Here is a 16,009-nt window from a genome sequence, read left to right as displayed (position 1 = left end):
GTGTCTGGAATTGACAGCGTCTGAGCACAGAAAACTTGGTGGGATCTGAAATGTCTATGCACAATTTCCCTTCATTTACTGTCCCAGTTGGTTTTGGTTTTATGAACCTCTATTTTGTTCTTTGTCTTGGAGTCAGCTGTGATGAAATAAACACCTGGTATAATGTTTACGTCAGTTGAACATCAGTAATTTAATATGAAATATGACTGAAGACTTACTAAATATAGCTCTCAAAGTGACATGATTTTTCATTGTGTTCTCTTAAGTGCCTTGAAAGAAATTTCCTCAGGCTGGCACCTGTGGAGGAATCTAAAAGCTGGAATCATGCCTTTCCTGAGATGTTCTGCTTTGTTTTTCCATTACTTAAATGGAGTCCCAGCACCCTCAGAAATTCAAGGTAGTGTCTGTTTTGTGTTAAATCAGCTTTTCACTACAAATAAATTACATTTATGCTCTCTTTTCTGAGATGTTGAGTGAATGAGTGTGACCTTGTTACCAGTGCAGAATCATGTCTGCATAACGAAAAAGTAAAGAAAATATTGCTTCCATTTAAAAATGCCCTTTTAATATAGAGGCAAATGACATTCTAGATTATTTAAACCAGAAAGTGATGCTTTTCCCTTAAGAAGTGGCATTTCAATTATATCCAATCTATTGATCACTCTTTTGAAATATGTTTTTGCTTGCATTGATTTCATTTGAATCAGTATCCACCAACAGCTTACGTCTCTCTATAAATATACCATGTTACATTACACCCCAAATAATTGATGTGAGTAACATACTTTACTATCTTCCACATATGGTGTGTGTAGGAATAGAGTATAAACCTGAAGATGCTAATAATAAGTGGGTTCACGCTGCTTCAGGACTCCCATGCTGAAAACAGTGTGGTTGGTGCTGAGCTAACATGAGACAGCTCTTGTCAGGAGTATCTTTTTGACTTGGATCTTGTTGTAGGATGTATCCTTGACATTTTCCTTTGATTTTTCTGTAACAAGGTTTCCCAAGTTCATTGTCTGGACCAGTAGTGACCACTTGAGTTCTTTATGTTATGGGTACTGTAAAGATGAGGTCCAAAGTGCATATGTCCTTCCAGACAACAGGTCCGAAGGCCTGTAGAGAGTTGGCTATAGGAGAGGGGGAGAGGAAGGCTTTGCTTCACTTCTTTTACACTCCTCAGGTCCCAGGGCTTTGGATGGCCCTGCCCATCCCGACCACCTGAGGGACATCCTGATGGTGGCCGTGGCAGTGAGTGTTTCGCTTTTCCTTCCCATTTCCCACCCCAGGACCCACTGATGCCACAACTGGCCTGTGTTTTACTGGGGGTTGCAAAATGGCAGTTTACACGGGCATGAGAGGGAAGCAGGCACAGCTTTTATTGTAATTCACTTTGTTATTCAGGAGCAAAAGTGGCTGTGCCATGGAAGAGGTACTGGTACTCTCTGTCCTGAAAGCTGGGAGAGCAGAGGCCCAGGGAGTCAAACCAATAGACTACTATGAATTATGGCAATCTGGTGGTTGTGTCCTACATATTTTAGTAGAGCTTGGCATTGCAGGCATTGGCAATGTATTTCTGAGGCAGTGGTATACTTCCTGTCACAGGCTGCCTGTCTTTGTGTCACAGTCTCCAAGGAGCACAAAGTGGCCATTTAGTGCCTGACATTAGAACAAAAGGCATACTAAATAGTAAAGGCCCTTGAAACCTCTGTTGTGTTTTGTATATGACATGAAAAACAGGCTCAGGGGGGAAAGTTTGAGGAAGGTTGCTTTTTGTTACCAGCAGCTGGCTGTCTGGTGCCTTTACTACCACTTTTATACTTTATACTGCATTTTGGGGGGAGGAATACAGTCGATTAAAAAACAAGAAAAGGATAGGTGTCCCATTACTTAGAGCTATATTTCATTTACTGTAGATAATACCATTTAAGAAGATGTAGTGATAAGTATGCTTTCTCTTTCAGTCAATGGAACAAACCAGTTTGAACACTTATGTAGCTATCTTTCCTTGCCAAACAACCTCACCTGCCTTTTTCAAGAGAACAGTGAGATTCTGAACACATTAATAGAAAGGTAAGTCCCGTTTATATGCTTAGCTTTAATAATACAAGGAATCCTGCACAAGAGTCACGGAAGTATTCTCTGGGGAGTGCATATCTAGACATGAATTGTGGAATTTGAAAAGCAATTGTGCAAGAAGTGTTTCGAAATCAGTCATCCTGGTTGTGGAGATTATGGAGTAGGTGTACCATGGATTAGTTGCTTATTTGGGTTTGGAAAGTAGCATCTATTGAAGTTAAAAGCTATTTTTTTTCTTTCTTGTAGTTGGTGCAGTAACAATGAAGTAAAAAGGTATCTGGAAGGCGAGAGACATGCTATCAGGTAAACATGGACACATCTTAAGCAGAGACAAGGAGGAAACTTTAATGATGCAGTTTGCTCCAAATAGTTCTTTTAAAGGATGCTTGTAATAGCATAGTATCACTTCTGGTTTATTGAATGACAAAGATACTAGGAGATAAGCAAAGAGATTTGGGGAATCCTGTAAGGAAAGTGAGATATTTAAAAGGCAAAGTTAAATATTACAGTTTTATCTAGACTGATATACAGTAATCAGAGGCTATGACATTTCTTTTCGTATTTCCTATAGTAGATTTGTACCCTCTAATTCAAAAGAGATGCTGTTGCTAAAAGACATCTACAACCTTTGTTTAAAAATACCAGGCACTGAAGAGCTTTTTTAACTCTCCTATAAAAGAATCCAGATTGTTGGGTGAAATCAACACTGCATCAGTTGCTGAAAGGAAGATTTGCTTTTCATGCATTTCTACTTGCTAAGCGATTCTTTTGGATTCAGAAAACATTTAGTGCTTAGTGGGTGTAGAAGAGCATTTGAGGTGGTTTTCTTTGTGAAGGTTGAGTAAAAATCGTGGTTATCAATTACCCAAATAATTGTAAATGGAGGTTGACAGTGCTGTCATCAGAAAACATACCCCTGTATTTTAATGTGCTCTGCTAAATACATGAAGTCAACCTTTGTGTTGTAACTACAGTAAGGCAAAGTGACACAAATAAGGATTAGTCGCTTCATCTGTTAAATGCCAGGCTGTTAACAGACTTTCCTATGCAGTAAGAAGAGCAGAACTGATTTCCTGTTATGTGATTGTTGCCGTTTCTTGCCATGTGTTCCTTTTGCTGATTCTTAACTACTCTTCCCAGGATGGTTTAACTTGACAGTGATTTTGTTTTCCTCTCAGTCTGTTGTTGTGCATTGTTGCAAACCTCTGTTTACAGGTCACAGTTGAATTTGTGTTATTCCTAGAATTGAAGATTATTAAAGTTTAGTGTATAGCATCTGCCAAAAAGTTAACTTTTAACTGTTACTCCTAAAGATACAATTATTTGGCATTAAATAGATCCTTTTCAGTACATGAATATTTTATGCTTTTCAGGATACAAGTTCTCTGAACTTGACAGTCAAGCTATTTTCCATTCAATATTAGTGGCAAAGGAAAACAGAATCCTAGAATGGTTTGGGTTGGAAAGGACCTGAAGATCATCTAGTTCTAAACCCCTGCTAGGGGCAGGGACAGCTCACACTAGACCTTGTCACCTGAGGAAATAAAGAGCAGACTGATAAGGGAGCAGAACAAATACTCAGTTAAACCTGTAATGACCTCCTCATGAGTTCTGCTAAAAGCATACATCCAACATAGGTATTTTACTGACTTTCTGCCTGTTGTATAAACCCATGAAAACTATGACTAAGAAACTGGAGTGGAGAGATGTGTGTTCCTTCTTCATGTGCTACCCTTTTACTCTGTGAATGGCAGAGAAGAGGAAAACTTTAAAGATGTAATTATTCCCAGATGCTGCTTAGATGAGTCAGGAAAACATGAATGAGTTTGGTATCACTCTGTATTATTCATTGAAGTATGAGTAGCTAATTTGCTTGTTTTATTCTAGCTATGCAAGAGAATCCAACAAATTAATAGACCTTCCGGATGACTACAGCTGCCTCATTAACCAAGCATCCAATTTCTCGTAAGTTGTATGCAATTCTAGTGAGGAGCCCTCAAGTCTTCTGCTCCTTTGGGTGAACTGGGAACCCTCTAACCTGAAAGCCTTCAAAGCTATTTAGAGACTCAGAAAGTTAATGGCACATACTGGTTGTCATGGCTTCCAGCAAAACTGCTGTTAGTTCAGTGCAGTAGAAACTGCAAGGATTTGCTTAACAGTAAACAGCATAAGTGTTCAAAAGTAGATTTAAATCTTATCTTTTTGCCATCTAGAACTTAATACTTACAAAGTATTTTTCTTACCTTCTTTTATTTTTTGCTTAACTGAAGATGTCCGAAATCAGGTGGTGATAAAAGCAGAGCCCCAACATTGTGCCTTGTGTGTGGGACCATGCTATGTTCTCAGAGTTACTGCTGTCAAACTGAATTAGAAGGAGAAGATGTTGGAGCCTGTACTGCACATACATATGCTTGTGGGTCTGGAGTGGGCATATTCCTTAGGTAAGGAACTGAACACCTCTACTTACATTGCTGGGTTAGGTGGTGTCTGTAGGCATGGAATCAATAGTTCTATGAATGCGATAGCAGGAGTGGTTTGTAAAGGTGGTGGTTTGCTAACAGCAAGGTTGCCTAAAAGCTAGAGCGTTTATCTTCCTTATGCTGTGATACAAGGTTGTTTCTTTAAAGATAAAGTATAGAAAATTTGAGTTTCATTTTAAAGTGGCTTTGTTTTCTCTGTGCATTTGTTTCCACTCAAGTATTACAAAATGCTGAAGGCAAACACCTGAAGTTTCTTGTAGTTGCTGCTGTTGAAACCGTGAACATTCATTTTAGTTGCCTTCTTCAGAGAGTGAAAGGTTAGAAAATGTCTGGGTTTCCTTTGGCAAAGATTAGTGAGGAGTGAAATTATTCTGTTCTCCTGTGTTGAGTACTTTACGTAGAGTGCAGATAACATGGCATGAACGTACCTTGTCTGTAACTGCTACTGAAGAGTTACAACTAGAAGAGAATAACATCTTTAGTTTAAAAGAAGTGCCCTTAAAAATGTGTACCTGCAGATTGTACAGAATGAACGTAGAGTTGGAAAAGGAGTATCTACAAATTGCAAGAAACTGTTCACCTCAAAGTCAATACCCCAAATCTCCTCTGTGTTTCTCTAGAGTACGAGAATGTCAGGTGCTATTTTTAGCTGGAAAAACAAAGGGCTGCTTTTATCCTCCTCCTTATCTTGATGATTATGGAGAGACAGACCAGGGACTCAGGTAAGTGCTATAAAAAGCACATCTTTTAAAGACAGGGATTCTAAAACTCTCTGGTTTGTAACATACACTTCCTATGTTACCTTTCGATTTTGATTACACGGGTAATGTTATGTTTTGACGTGGCTGCTGCATCCAGTATCTTCAAACATCTTAATGCTAATGTGTGCTTTTAAGTTAAAACTATGGAAGATCATTACCACATTATAAACAGTTGTCCTGAGGTTACCTAGAAATCAAGGCTGAAAATCTCATTTGTACATAGTGCATTTATTTGCATCGCCTACATTAACTTAATACCAAGCGAAAATACTATGAGATTAGTTTATTTAATGTGGGAGTTCTTTGTCTTAACTGCTGTCGCTGCTTCCTCTGGGAGTAGTTGGGGGTTTGACACTGTTAATGAACGCTGCTTCGGAAACTGGTGTGGAAATCATGGACTCTGAACTGGTCCAGCATGGAAAGATTGCTGAAAACCTCCAGTCGAGGCTCGTGTGGGATGTAGGTGAGACTCCCAGAGCCTGGAGGGGACTGTTGAGCCCTGAGGGCGGGCAACCAGACACAGTAGCACTCCAGTTTCCTAATCCAAGTACCTGTTGATTTCTTCTGACAAGAGAATACTGTTAGAGGGGTATTTAAATGCTTGGGACATTCGGAAGGGTTATCTAACATTTAACATGTCGCAGGTGAGCGTTTGTGCTTGGCTGCAGCGTTTTCTCCTTCCTCGTAACTGTCCTCTCCTTTTCAGACGTGGGAATCCCTTGCATCTGTGCAAAGAACGATTTAAAAAGATCCAAAAACTGTGGCAGCAGCACAGTATCACAGAGGAAATTGGACATGCACAAGAAGCAAACCAGACGCTCGTGGGCATCGACTGGCAGCATTTATAATGGCTACCTGCTGAAGACTGGAACTTTATTAAGCTTTTTGTAACTCAGTAAGCTTTTCAGAAGAGGGATTAGGAAAAAAATGTCTGAGGAGGGAAAAAAAGCCACCCCCGAACCCAGTCCTGTTATTTAATCTTTGTTTTACAATGTATTTCATAAAGATACCAGTTAACATTCATCAAGTAAACTTTCTATGTAAGCAAGTTTTATTAGTCGTATAATTTGCACTGTGCTTCCTTCACAGAAATGCCTTGGGTTATAAACCTGGGCAACCAAACTTGAGTTTCTGATACACACAAAAGAAAAGAATGACTCTTTTTGGAAGTCTGACAATGATTTTTCTTATAAACTGCAAGAGAAAAAGACTGCTGAAGCAGAAACCAGATAGAGCACAACTCTGGATTGTGTTTTGCCCCTTGCTAGTAATCTGAGCCGTTTTATTTATTACTCTGCATTTTAATACTTAAGCTGTGTGTACATGCAATGGAATGAAGTAAGGAAGCAAATAATGTAGCAAATGGATGTTTCTGTCTGCATCAGTGGATAATTCACTCTTTTACTCGGCGTACCTAAAACGATTTTGCCATTTGGACTCTTGCGGCTTTCTTGCTTCGAGGTTTGTTTTAAACTAAACAAAAGAACCCCTAACACTAGCTTTTACAAGTAAAATAATTTAACTTAAAGCTGTTTCCAGAGCATTGCACTCCTTAGGCTGATGTAGTTTGTCATATGAATTTAGCCGGGAAACCCTTTCACCTTCAACTACGTGATTGGTTATTGGTATTCAAGGGTTGACATTGTGGTTTAGAAGCTATTTTAAGGTAATGACGATACGTAAAATATCACATATTTTATGTGAATTTGCTCGTTTTATGCTAACTTGCAGAAGCACAGAGGATGTTCTCATCGTCTTTGGTAACAGTCAACTTTTTAAGGTGCAAATCCCATCTCCTTTTTGTTGCAGACAAACGGAATGGTTTCCTCTGCCTTTGAGAGGGCCACAGTCACACTGCCCGCATTTTTGCATAGACTCACAATTTCTTTTCCTATTGTCCCATCAAGTATATTTACTTTTTGGCTTGATTTAAAGCTCTGTAAAGATGTTTGCATATAGTATATTTTATAAATATATTCTATAACTGCACAGATTTGCACTTGATCTGAGGGTGCCTGAAGGCAGTGAGGTTTTCTGGCTGTATGTCATTAGACCGCCGAGGTGTCTCTAAAAAGTGACGTTCTGCTCACGGATTGAAAGTAAAGCCCATTACCTTCCTCTCTCCTATCTTCTGAGAAATGAGTGAAATCTGAACTTCCATAGTTCTGCTTCCTTAATAACCTGTGGTTCTTTTTAGTCAAGTCTTACTTTCTGACTCCGCCTTCAGCCCAGATATAAGCAGTCCCTGACCTGTCCGCCACGGCTTCAGTTCCACTTGGTCTGACTGAATTGCTTCTATTTTTACAGACTTAATGCTTCCGATCAATTTTGTATCTCCATGGTGTACAGGACACTTTTTCAAACGTTCAGTAACAGTATTGAGTGAAGATGTGAAGTATGAAATAAAGAAACTTGGCCAACGTTGATTTCCTTTTCTTAAAACCGGTACAGGCTCCTCGTGTCTCTACTCCCTGTTGTAGATGGAATCATGTATGTGTCGCCGTCTCTTTCTATAAGGAGACGTGCAGAAGGTGCAGGAAAAAAGGGACGTTAATGCTTCATCTCTGCCTTCCCCTACTGAAGCTGGTTGACGTATCAACAGTTTTCTGTGCATGGTACTTAGAAATCCCACTTCTTTGGTGATGTTACTATTCCTTTGCAGAGAGTCTTGCTTCCTAAGCTGTGTGCCACAGTTTCAAATCATGTGTAACTGCATTGAAGAGCTCTTTTCCTGTAAGCGTAGTATTAAAAAGGTAACTGATGAGACTGACAGATTCCTCTGTGCAAAGCAAAACACTGACAGCAAGAAGGATTATTTCTTGTCTTCCTCTGGGATCAGAGTCTGCAAGGTTGAGTAGGTTGGTAAAATGATGACCATAAGTAACTGCGACGTACACAAGTTATCATTTTTTGCAATTTAGTCATTCTTTACTCAAGACTTCTATTTTCTGATTTGTTTTGCATGTATTTATATTAATGTAGAAATATTTATATATAACATTGTTTCAGTATCAGGGAAATAATATCTGTAATAAATTGGCTATAACTTTAATATGTATGGATTGTGTGTACAATCTAGAATGTATTACATGCTTGGGGGGGAGGAAAAAACCCAACCCCAAAGGCCCACAAAGTTCCCATCGTAACAGAGCACAAAACAAAGCCAAAAGCATCAAGCGAATGCTTTTGGTGTTGACATTCAATAAGCATTTGTTAAATGTTGCTTTTAGGGTTTTGCTGAGCTTGTTCCTCCGAGTGTGTCACCTTGTTAATCACAAGCTAACAGAAATACCTGGATGTGCAACATCTGCAGTTCCCTGGCTAGAAATGTAAGGTGATTATATTATTAGTGTCATTTGCTTCAGTCAGCTAAACCTTTCTTGACCTCTACCCAAGAGTTCCAGTTGTCGTCTTAAAGGATTGTAAATTGCACTTTTTAAAGGGATGAGGGGTGAAGGTTCACATCACTGCTGTCTTTGCTCTGTTCAGACTTTGTAGTCCCCCCCAAGCTGCCATAGGAAGCTCACTTTTACTGTGGTGGAAATACCTAACCAAGGCAACACCTCCTGCCTTCTGACCTGTGCTCCCACAGCTCTCTACCTACTTCATCTGTAATGTTAAGGGGAGTTTGTTGGCTGAGGTGTTCTCAGCTGATTTACATCCCAGCTCTCCCCCAGTTCCCTACAGCTTCTTGCTATGTCCTCAGAGCAGTCTTCATGCTGATGATTATGCAAGTAAAATTCCTGCCTCTTTTCCCACTCTCCCCACTGGGAACAGCCTGGATTGAAGGGTTCAGTGTGCTGCTACATGATAGAGCTAACAACTTCTACTGGGCCAGGGACAGTGCACATGCAGCTGCACAGACCCTTTTCTGCCCTTTGGCGTTTGACGTGAAGCCCCACCAGCTCTCGTGTTCCAGCCCTGGCATCTTCCTTTAAGTGCATCTTGTTTTATGCTAAATGACTTGGTGTTTCGGTTAGAAGCAACATCCCTGTGATAATTTTCTTCATGACCTGGATGCGTAGAGGAGAAGCGAGATGCTCAGTCCTACTGTGCAGGTACTTCAGCACAAAATCCCAGCCATTTTCCTTTCTGGAAGATGAAACTGCCCCAGGGGAGCTGTATCTCTTAACCCCTCACAGTAAAGCCCTGTTCCAATCAGCTCAGTATGCTCTGGACTCTCCTTTTATGTTCCCTTCTAGCAATAGCCTTTGGCAGCAGCAGTGGCTCTGTATTTCCATTCCACTGTTGAGATTGAGTATATGTCAAATGCAGCAGTATTAAACAGTTTTGGCTTGAATATAAGCCCCTGGGATATGCCACTTGTATCTGTTGGGTTCCAACTGCTCATTGCTACCCTCTGAGCCTGAAAACCCAGCCAGGTTTCTGTGCACCTTGCATTCTATCCAGTCTGCATCTCCCCACATTGCTTACAAGGATCTTGTCTGGAATCTGATTGAAAGCTTGTCATCTGCTGTACAGAGAAAGTGGGTTTATGGTAACTTCCATTTACTACGAAGCAAAAGAGGAACAGGCCTTTAAACTGATTCAGCAGGTGCATGATTTTTTTCCTGAGCAGGATAAGGGAGGCATTCTCTGATAAGAGATAATGGGGGGGTTGCTGGTGGGGCTGCTGGTGTGATCTTCCATGGCAGGGGGTTGGAACTGGATGATCTTAAGGTTCTTTCCAACCCAGACCAGTCTGGGATTCTGTGGTTCATGTTTTCCTGCTGAAATCTGCTCTGCTGCTGGTGAGGCAGGACTGTTACCAGCAGGAGCAGAACGGTGCTCTGCATATCTCAATGGCATTAACAGAGCTTTCTTAAGGAGGCATCCGCTGAGCTGTTCAGTCCCTTATGGTGAGTGTCCCAGAGTCCTATATGGCCCTGCATAGAGGACATGGTTTAGTGGTGGTGCTGGCAGTCCTGGGGTAAAGGTTGGACTTGATGATCTTAAGATCTTTTCCAGCCCGGCTGATTCTACCATTCCATGATTGATGGGAACAGCACTGGCTTCATGTGTTATCAAGGCTTCCCTTCCATGGGAATGCTTCCTGGTGCTCAGGGAGTGAGGACAGCCAGGAAGCCAGGAGCCTGCCAGGCCTGCCTCTGCCTGCACGGCCAGCATGTCTCCATGTGCCTGTCCACCTCCTCAGGTAGCTGGGTCAGGTTGAATGGGACTGCTTCAACACAACCCGAGGGACGGGCACGCAGGAAGGGTGCTTGCCGGTCATGGGAAGCCTTGGAGCCAAGTTGTCTTTGGGAAAGCATCTCTCCTTGCCATGAATCCATGTATTTTGTTCTTTGTGAGTGTTCAGAAGGATGGGAAGGAGTGGAGGTGGTTTCCCTTCTGGGCTGCATTCAAACAAAGGTGGGAAGAGTCCCACAGTAAGAGCACTGCAAACAGGTATTGCTGAGGCAAAAAGTCTCCATCATGCAGTGCCTGATGCAAGTCTGTGTGTGGCTAACACATCTTCACCTCTGTTTGCTCATCACTTCTGGTTCCTAGTAAGTGTTGCAGTGTCTGTTGTTGGTTTGGGCAGCCAGCATTGCTCAGCCACAGCACTGGGCTAGTTTCCATAGAACAGTTCGGGTTGGAAAGGACTGTAAGGCCACCTAGTTCCAACCCCCTGCCATGGGCAGGGACACCCCACACTAGACCATGTCTCCTAAGGCTCTGCCCAACCTGGCCTTGGACGCCACCAGGGATGGAGCCTGTACCATTAGTTTGCCCATAATACGACTTTGATCTGAAATGGATCAATACATACACTGTTAATCATGCTGTGGGCTGCTACAGGAACAGGAGGCTTACATTAAGGCTTACATTATTTCTTCCTGTTTCATGCATGGATGCTTCTTTCCATAGTTTACTCATAGCAGTTTCAACATTTCTCCTACAGCTCTTTGCACCAAGTGTAGGAGCTGCTTTGCATATTTTTATATGTCTTTAGCATGGGATCCTGGAAGGAAAGAGCCCCAATCAAGGTCCACTGAGCTCAGGTTAGTGCCAGCATCTGGGCACATCACTGCTTTAGGGGTGCTTTAGGGACTTGCAAGCCAAGGGGTGGTTTGAGGAATCACGTGTGGGATGTATGTGAGTCTCGTAAGTAGAGGATGCTGAAGTGTGTTAACAGACCAGAGAGAAGGTGATGTAGAAACAACGGAGGCAAGGAGGTCAGCAATGTGAGCTGCAGGGTGTCAGCTTTGGCACTGGAGCCTGCCCAGAGCTCACTGCTTTGATGCTGTGTGGCAGAACAAAACCTCTGCTTCAGCTCCTGCCGACTGAAACTTCCAGGTTTCAACCTGCTCCAGTGGGAAATGTCCCTGCCCATGGCAGGGGTTGGAGCTGGCTGAACTTGAAGGTCCCTTCCAACCCAAAGCAGTCTGATTATAGAAACGTTCATGTTCCAGACGGCTGGGCAGATGTGGAATACCAGCTATGCCAGGGCTGAGAGCACGGCTGCTTCACTGCCCTGGAGCATCCAGCAGTGGTGCTCTGCGTGGAAGCCCTGCTCCAGGCATGGCTACTGAGGTTGTTTCCAGGGCTGGGGTTGTAGGGAAAGGAGGATGAGGCTGTTCCCTGCCCACAGAGCCTCAGGATCCACTTGGAAGTCTTCACCAGTGCCCAAGACCTGGTTGTGAAACACCTGAGGAGGGTCTGGGGCCCAGGGAATGTGGTGCCTGTGTGAGCTGCACCCCTGGTTGAGCACCAGCTTGTGGGACAAAGCCTTTTTGTCCCACTGGAGCTGGGGATGTGCTATGGTAGTGATGCTCTGAGCTCTGAAATGAACCAAATGCATTGGTAACATTACCTAACCTCAAGAACAGCCCGTGGCAGGCGGCTGGAACTGGATGATTCTAAGTGATTTGGACGATCCAAACCAGTCTGTGATGCTGAGAATAACCTCAAGGGATCTCAAATTAGCAGGAAAAGATAAAAAGAGACTAAATTGACATCTGAGGTCCTAATTGCAGTTAAGGTTGGAGGGTGCAAACAAGAAATGCTGTCATGATTTACCTCAAATACGCCCGGAGCAGCGCTGTTACTCCTGCTCCTGGTTAACTTGTGTAATCACTGACGGATTCATTCCTATGAACCCGAGCCCTCACAGTGCCTTTGTGTGCGATTCCCACCTGTGGTTTTGCCACCTTTCACCTCGCTCTGTTACTGGTGCCAAAGGAAACACGGGTGTGAATGGGACCTCCCCACTGAACACCCTCTCAACAGGTTACTAGGGCAGCTGGGAAGGCAAAAAGCAGCTCCTAAAGGCAAGCTGTGACTGCGGGACCTGCCTTGGAGCAGGGGAATGTGGCTGTGTGCGCCTGCAGAGCAGGCAGGGACCCGGCCCTTGCACAGAGCCCCAGCCTGCTTTGGGGTGGAAGGGACCTTAAAGCTCATCGAGTCCCAACCCCATCCATGGGCAGGGACACCTCGCACTGGAGCACTGTAGGTAGGGCTGATCCCAGTAGAACAGTGATTAGAAGGGAAGTTTCACGTCTGCATCGCTTCACGGCTGAGGAAGCTGCGTTCCTGTTACCAAAATAAGTGTCTGTAAGCCTCCATCTCCCCGCAGGGCGCTGTTATCACATGGCTCCGGTCTATTTTTCTGCCCTTAGCTCTTAATTGACTAATCTCTAATAATGCTCTTTCTTTTTTGCCTTTAATGAGTGTTTGTGATGTGTCCCCAATTCACACCACTGGCGGTGAGAGCAGCGCTCGGGCTCCTTGCAGAGCCAACAGGTTCTGCTGGAAAAGAAGGGGTTTTGCTGGGAATCCTTTTCCTTTCCTTGAGCATCTTCCCTGGGCTTCAGCCCCGGAGCCCAATATAGCATCCCCAGGCCCTTTGTTAAGCTGCACACATGCCTTTGGCTGGTATGAAATGTCCCAGCTCATGTAATGCAGAGGCTAAGCTGGTCAATTGCATTAAGGCTACTTAGGAATTAATAGCTTAAAGGAAGCTGTTTGTGTTTCCTCTTCTAAAGCACTTTAGCAAACGTTCTGTGGCCCTTCAAAGAGATGTCACCAGTAAAACAGGGCTTTGTGGGCATCTCTTTTACAGAACAAATGGGGTTTCTCAACACCTCAAGGCCGTGGGCTGGCTCTGGGGTCTGGGTGCTTGGGTTTAAGCTGGGACATCCGTATGGAGGCACCTCTAAGGAAGTGGCCTGGTTTGTGTGAGTTAAGTTCATCAGTTGGAAATCAGGGCACGGCTCTGGATGCTGTTGGGTTGCTGCGGGGCAGATTTGGCCACCTGGGCTTTAGGCTTGCGTTTAAAGGGACAGCAACGCGTTTGTGGGAATGCCAGCTGCAAGTTCCATGGAAACGGGTGGGAAATGGGTGGGAAAAGGGTGGGAAACCCAGTGCCAGAGAGCCGGAGGGTGCTGTGGGTTCACCTCTTGAGCACCTCCAGAAGTCAAGGCCTGTGGAGATGTTTTGATTCCTGTGTACTACAAGAGGCTACTCCTGCAATGGATCAGCACGCTCTATTTCTAGTAAGAGGGCAGTGATTTAGGGGTCTGCTTGCACATCCTGAGCTTAGCAGGGCGTAGAGAAGAGGAAGGTTTGGTTTATCTCAGCGTGTTATGTGTAGGGGGGAGAAGCTCCCCACCCGTAGGGGTGCATGAAACAGGTCCAAGCAATGAAACCAGCAGCAAGAACTCAGCAGTAACACAAATTGAAGAAATCTGTATTAAATTGTGTATATTTGAACTTTTTCTTTCAGGAGGTCTTTACTTGCAATAGGATTTTTAATGCCTAAAGTCACATTTGCAGGCAGCAGAGACACTTTTATCTAGAACAGCGTTTGCAACGTCACAGGGAAGCCAATGGAAGGTTGGTGAAATGATATATTACAGGTAATATTTTACAGAGACTCTTGTAGCAATGGTGTTACAAAGATGTTCATTAACCAGGAGGCTTTGGTTTAGACAGCGCTAGCATGTACACTACCTGTATGAAAGCCTGGTTGCAGTGCTATCCTTCATAAACCTGTCTCGGGTGATGTCTTCACCCACCTCGTACCACGAGACCCTTGCTCTGGGAGCTGGCTGCTCTAATGTGGTGTCGAAAGAGGGGTTTGACCGTTTCATGTTGCACTAGCAATAGGCTGAAAGGAAACAGGGAGACCACAGGTAACTGGAGAGTCCTGTCTAAACGAGTGGCCTAAACCAGATTTACACGCAGGTCTCAGTGAAATCTCAGATGTCCACTCAAGAGACTGGTATAAATCACAGCACGCTGAGGCCCCGCAAGGAAAAAACATGGTTAATCCTTGCAGTGCAGCCCCTACCCTTACGTGACTCCCCTAAGAAGCTCTTCTCTGATACGTGTGGCCACATCATGCGCCAGCCACAGTCCTGCTCTTCTCTAAGGGGCCAGCTGAGGGGAGCAGCCGGCCCCGGGGGGGTGTCTCATTGAGAAGGAAGGAGCTGGTCCGGTTCATACAGTCCTGCTGTGCAGAGCATCCCTCAGCAGAGCAATAGATGATAGGCTGTGGTGAGTAGCAAGCTGGCTTTCACATTAGTGCCCCTTTTCTAGCCAGTCGTCCCCAGTGAACAACAGAGTTGACTTTTTAATTCATCACTGGGACTAAGCTCGTTGTTGTAACTATGGAGAAGAGCTGTGACCCGCTTTGGAGAAGGGAAAGGATAGCACAAATACCTGCCAAAGTCAAGCCTTGCGTGCAGATGGCCTGAAACAGCCTGGCCACTGAGACATAGAGCATGGCTCGATGTACGGAGGCACCCCTGCCTGTCCCGCTGTGTCCATCCTAGAAGGAGCTTGAACCAAAGCTGGAGGAGCCGAGCGCTGCTGGCGCAAGTACCCCAGAGATTAAGAATGAAAACTAATGGGCAGTAATTACGGTAAGGAATTAGGGAGCTGCAAACGTGGCTTTGTTTGAAGGCCAGCCAGGACCCACGGAGAAACACAGGTTTTGCACAGCCAGGGTACAGCTAAATGTGGTGCCTGGCTTGCAGCTGAGATACTGCAGGCGTTTGTGCAGGAGGCTGGGGCTTGCTCTCTGGGGTTTCTTTCCCTTTACACTCAAGCTGATGCTTTAGAGCATCACTTCTCTTCCCCATCACCTTCCCTTCTAGAGGCCGTGCACCACTGCAAACTCTTTCTGCGCCGTTACTCCAGCTTTGCGTATGAGACCAGAGATGCAGCAGCAAATGCAGAACTGCCTTCCCTTTGACTTCAAAGGTACAATGCAAGGCGCCCTGTCCCTGACACAGAAAAATGCAAGCTGGAACATTTGACCTCCTAGGGACTGATTTAAACTTACTTTTTCCCTGCCCTCGAAGCCTGAGGCTTGACATACGTGTGGATGAACGGTGCCCATTCGCTAGGACCCCAGAAACATTTAAACTCTTAGCTCTAAGTGGCCTCTTTTTGTTGTTGTTGCTGTTTTGTTGGGTTTTTTCCTTGTCTTAAAACCAGTTGGACTTGAGTATTGTGGAGCCAGCAGCGGCGTGTCCCATGCTTCTTACCATGTCCAGAATAGCCGTAACTGGCACAGGCTCGTGGCACTGATTCCACCCGCTACAAGAGGAATCTTCTAAGCTCCTGCTTGTTTAAATGCAAGGGGAAGCACAAGTCTACACCAGGCTCATTCAAGACATCCAGGCTGAAGCCCCCCCGAGAAACAAGCCCCGTAGCTCTTACCTTCGTGGTGTTCCCATGACA

The 16,009-nt window shown here is 44.3% G+C and overlaps 1 protein-coding gene across 6 annotated transcripts in view; it reads left to right on the top strand.

Moving 5' to 3' along the window:
• Window positions 1-8,372, top strand: part of UBR2 (ubiquitin protein ligase E3 component n-recognin 2) — a 55,422-nt gene extending 47,050 nt beyond the window's left edge. For 5 of the 6 annotated variants that reach the window (XM_061348314.1, XM_061348316.1, XM_061348313.1 and 2 more), the window contains 7 exons: window positions 267-397; window positions 1,965-2,073; window positions 2,326-2,382; window positions 3,967-4,044; window positions 4,350-4,520; window positions 5,180-5,281; window positions 6,027-8,372. In XM_061348314.1, the coding sequence (XP_061204298.1) occupies window positions 267-397; window positions 1,965-2,073; window positions 2,326-2,382; window positions 3,967-4,044; window positions 4,350-4,520; window positions 5,180-5,281; window positions 6,027-6,168 (790 nt within the window). In that variant the 3' untranslated portion in view covers window positions 6,169-8,372. The remainder of the gene's footprint in view (window positions 1-266; window positions 398-1,964; window positions 2,074-2,325; window positions 2,383-3,966; window positions 4,045-4,349; window positions 4,521-5,179; window positions 5,282-6,026) is intronic. The other variant, XM_061348315.1, reaches the window with a different exon arrangement.
• The last annotated feature ends 7,637 nt before the right edge of the window (window positions 8,373-16,009 follow it).

The sequence above is a fragment of the Neopsephotus bourkii genome, unplaced genomic scaffold (assembly GCF_033783945.1).
Source record: "Neopsephotus bourkii isolate Nb327-2 ecotype Australia unplaced genomic scaffold, CSIRO-AGI_Nbou_v1 NB_354, whole genome shotgun sequence".
In the NCBI taxonomy this organism is placed as follows: domain Eukaryota; kingdom Metazoa; phylum Chordata; class Aves; order Psittaciformes; family Psittacidae; genus Neopsephotus; species Neopsephotus bourkii.
The sequence above is the reverse complement of the archived record's forward strand: the minus strand, read 5'-3'. Positions and strand labels throughout refer to the sequence as shown.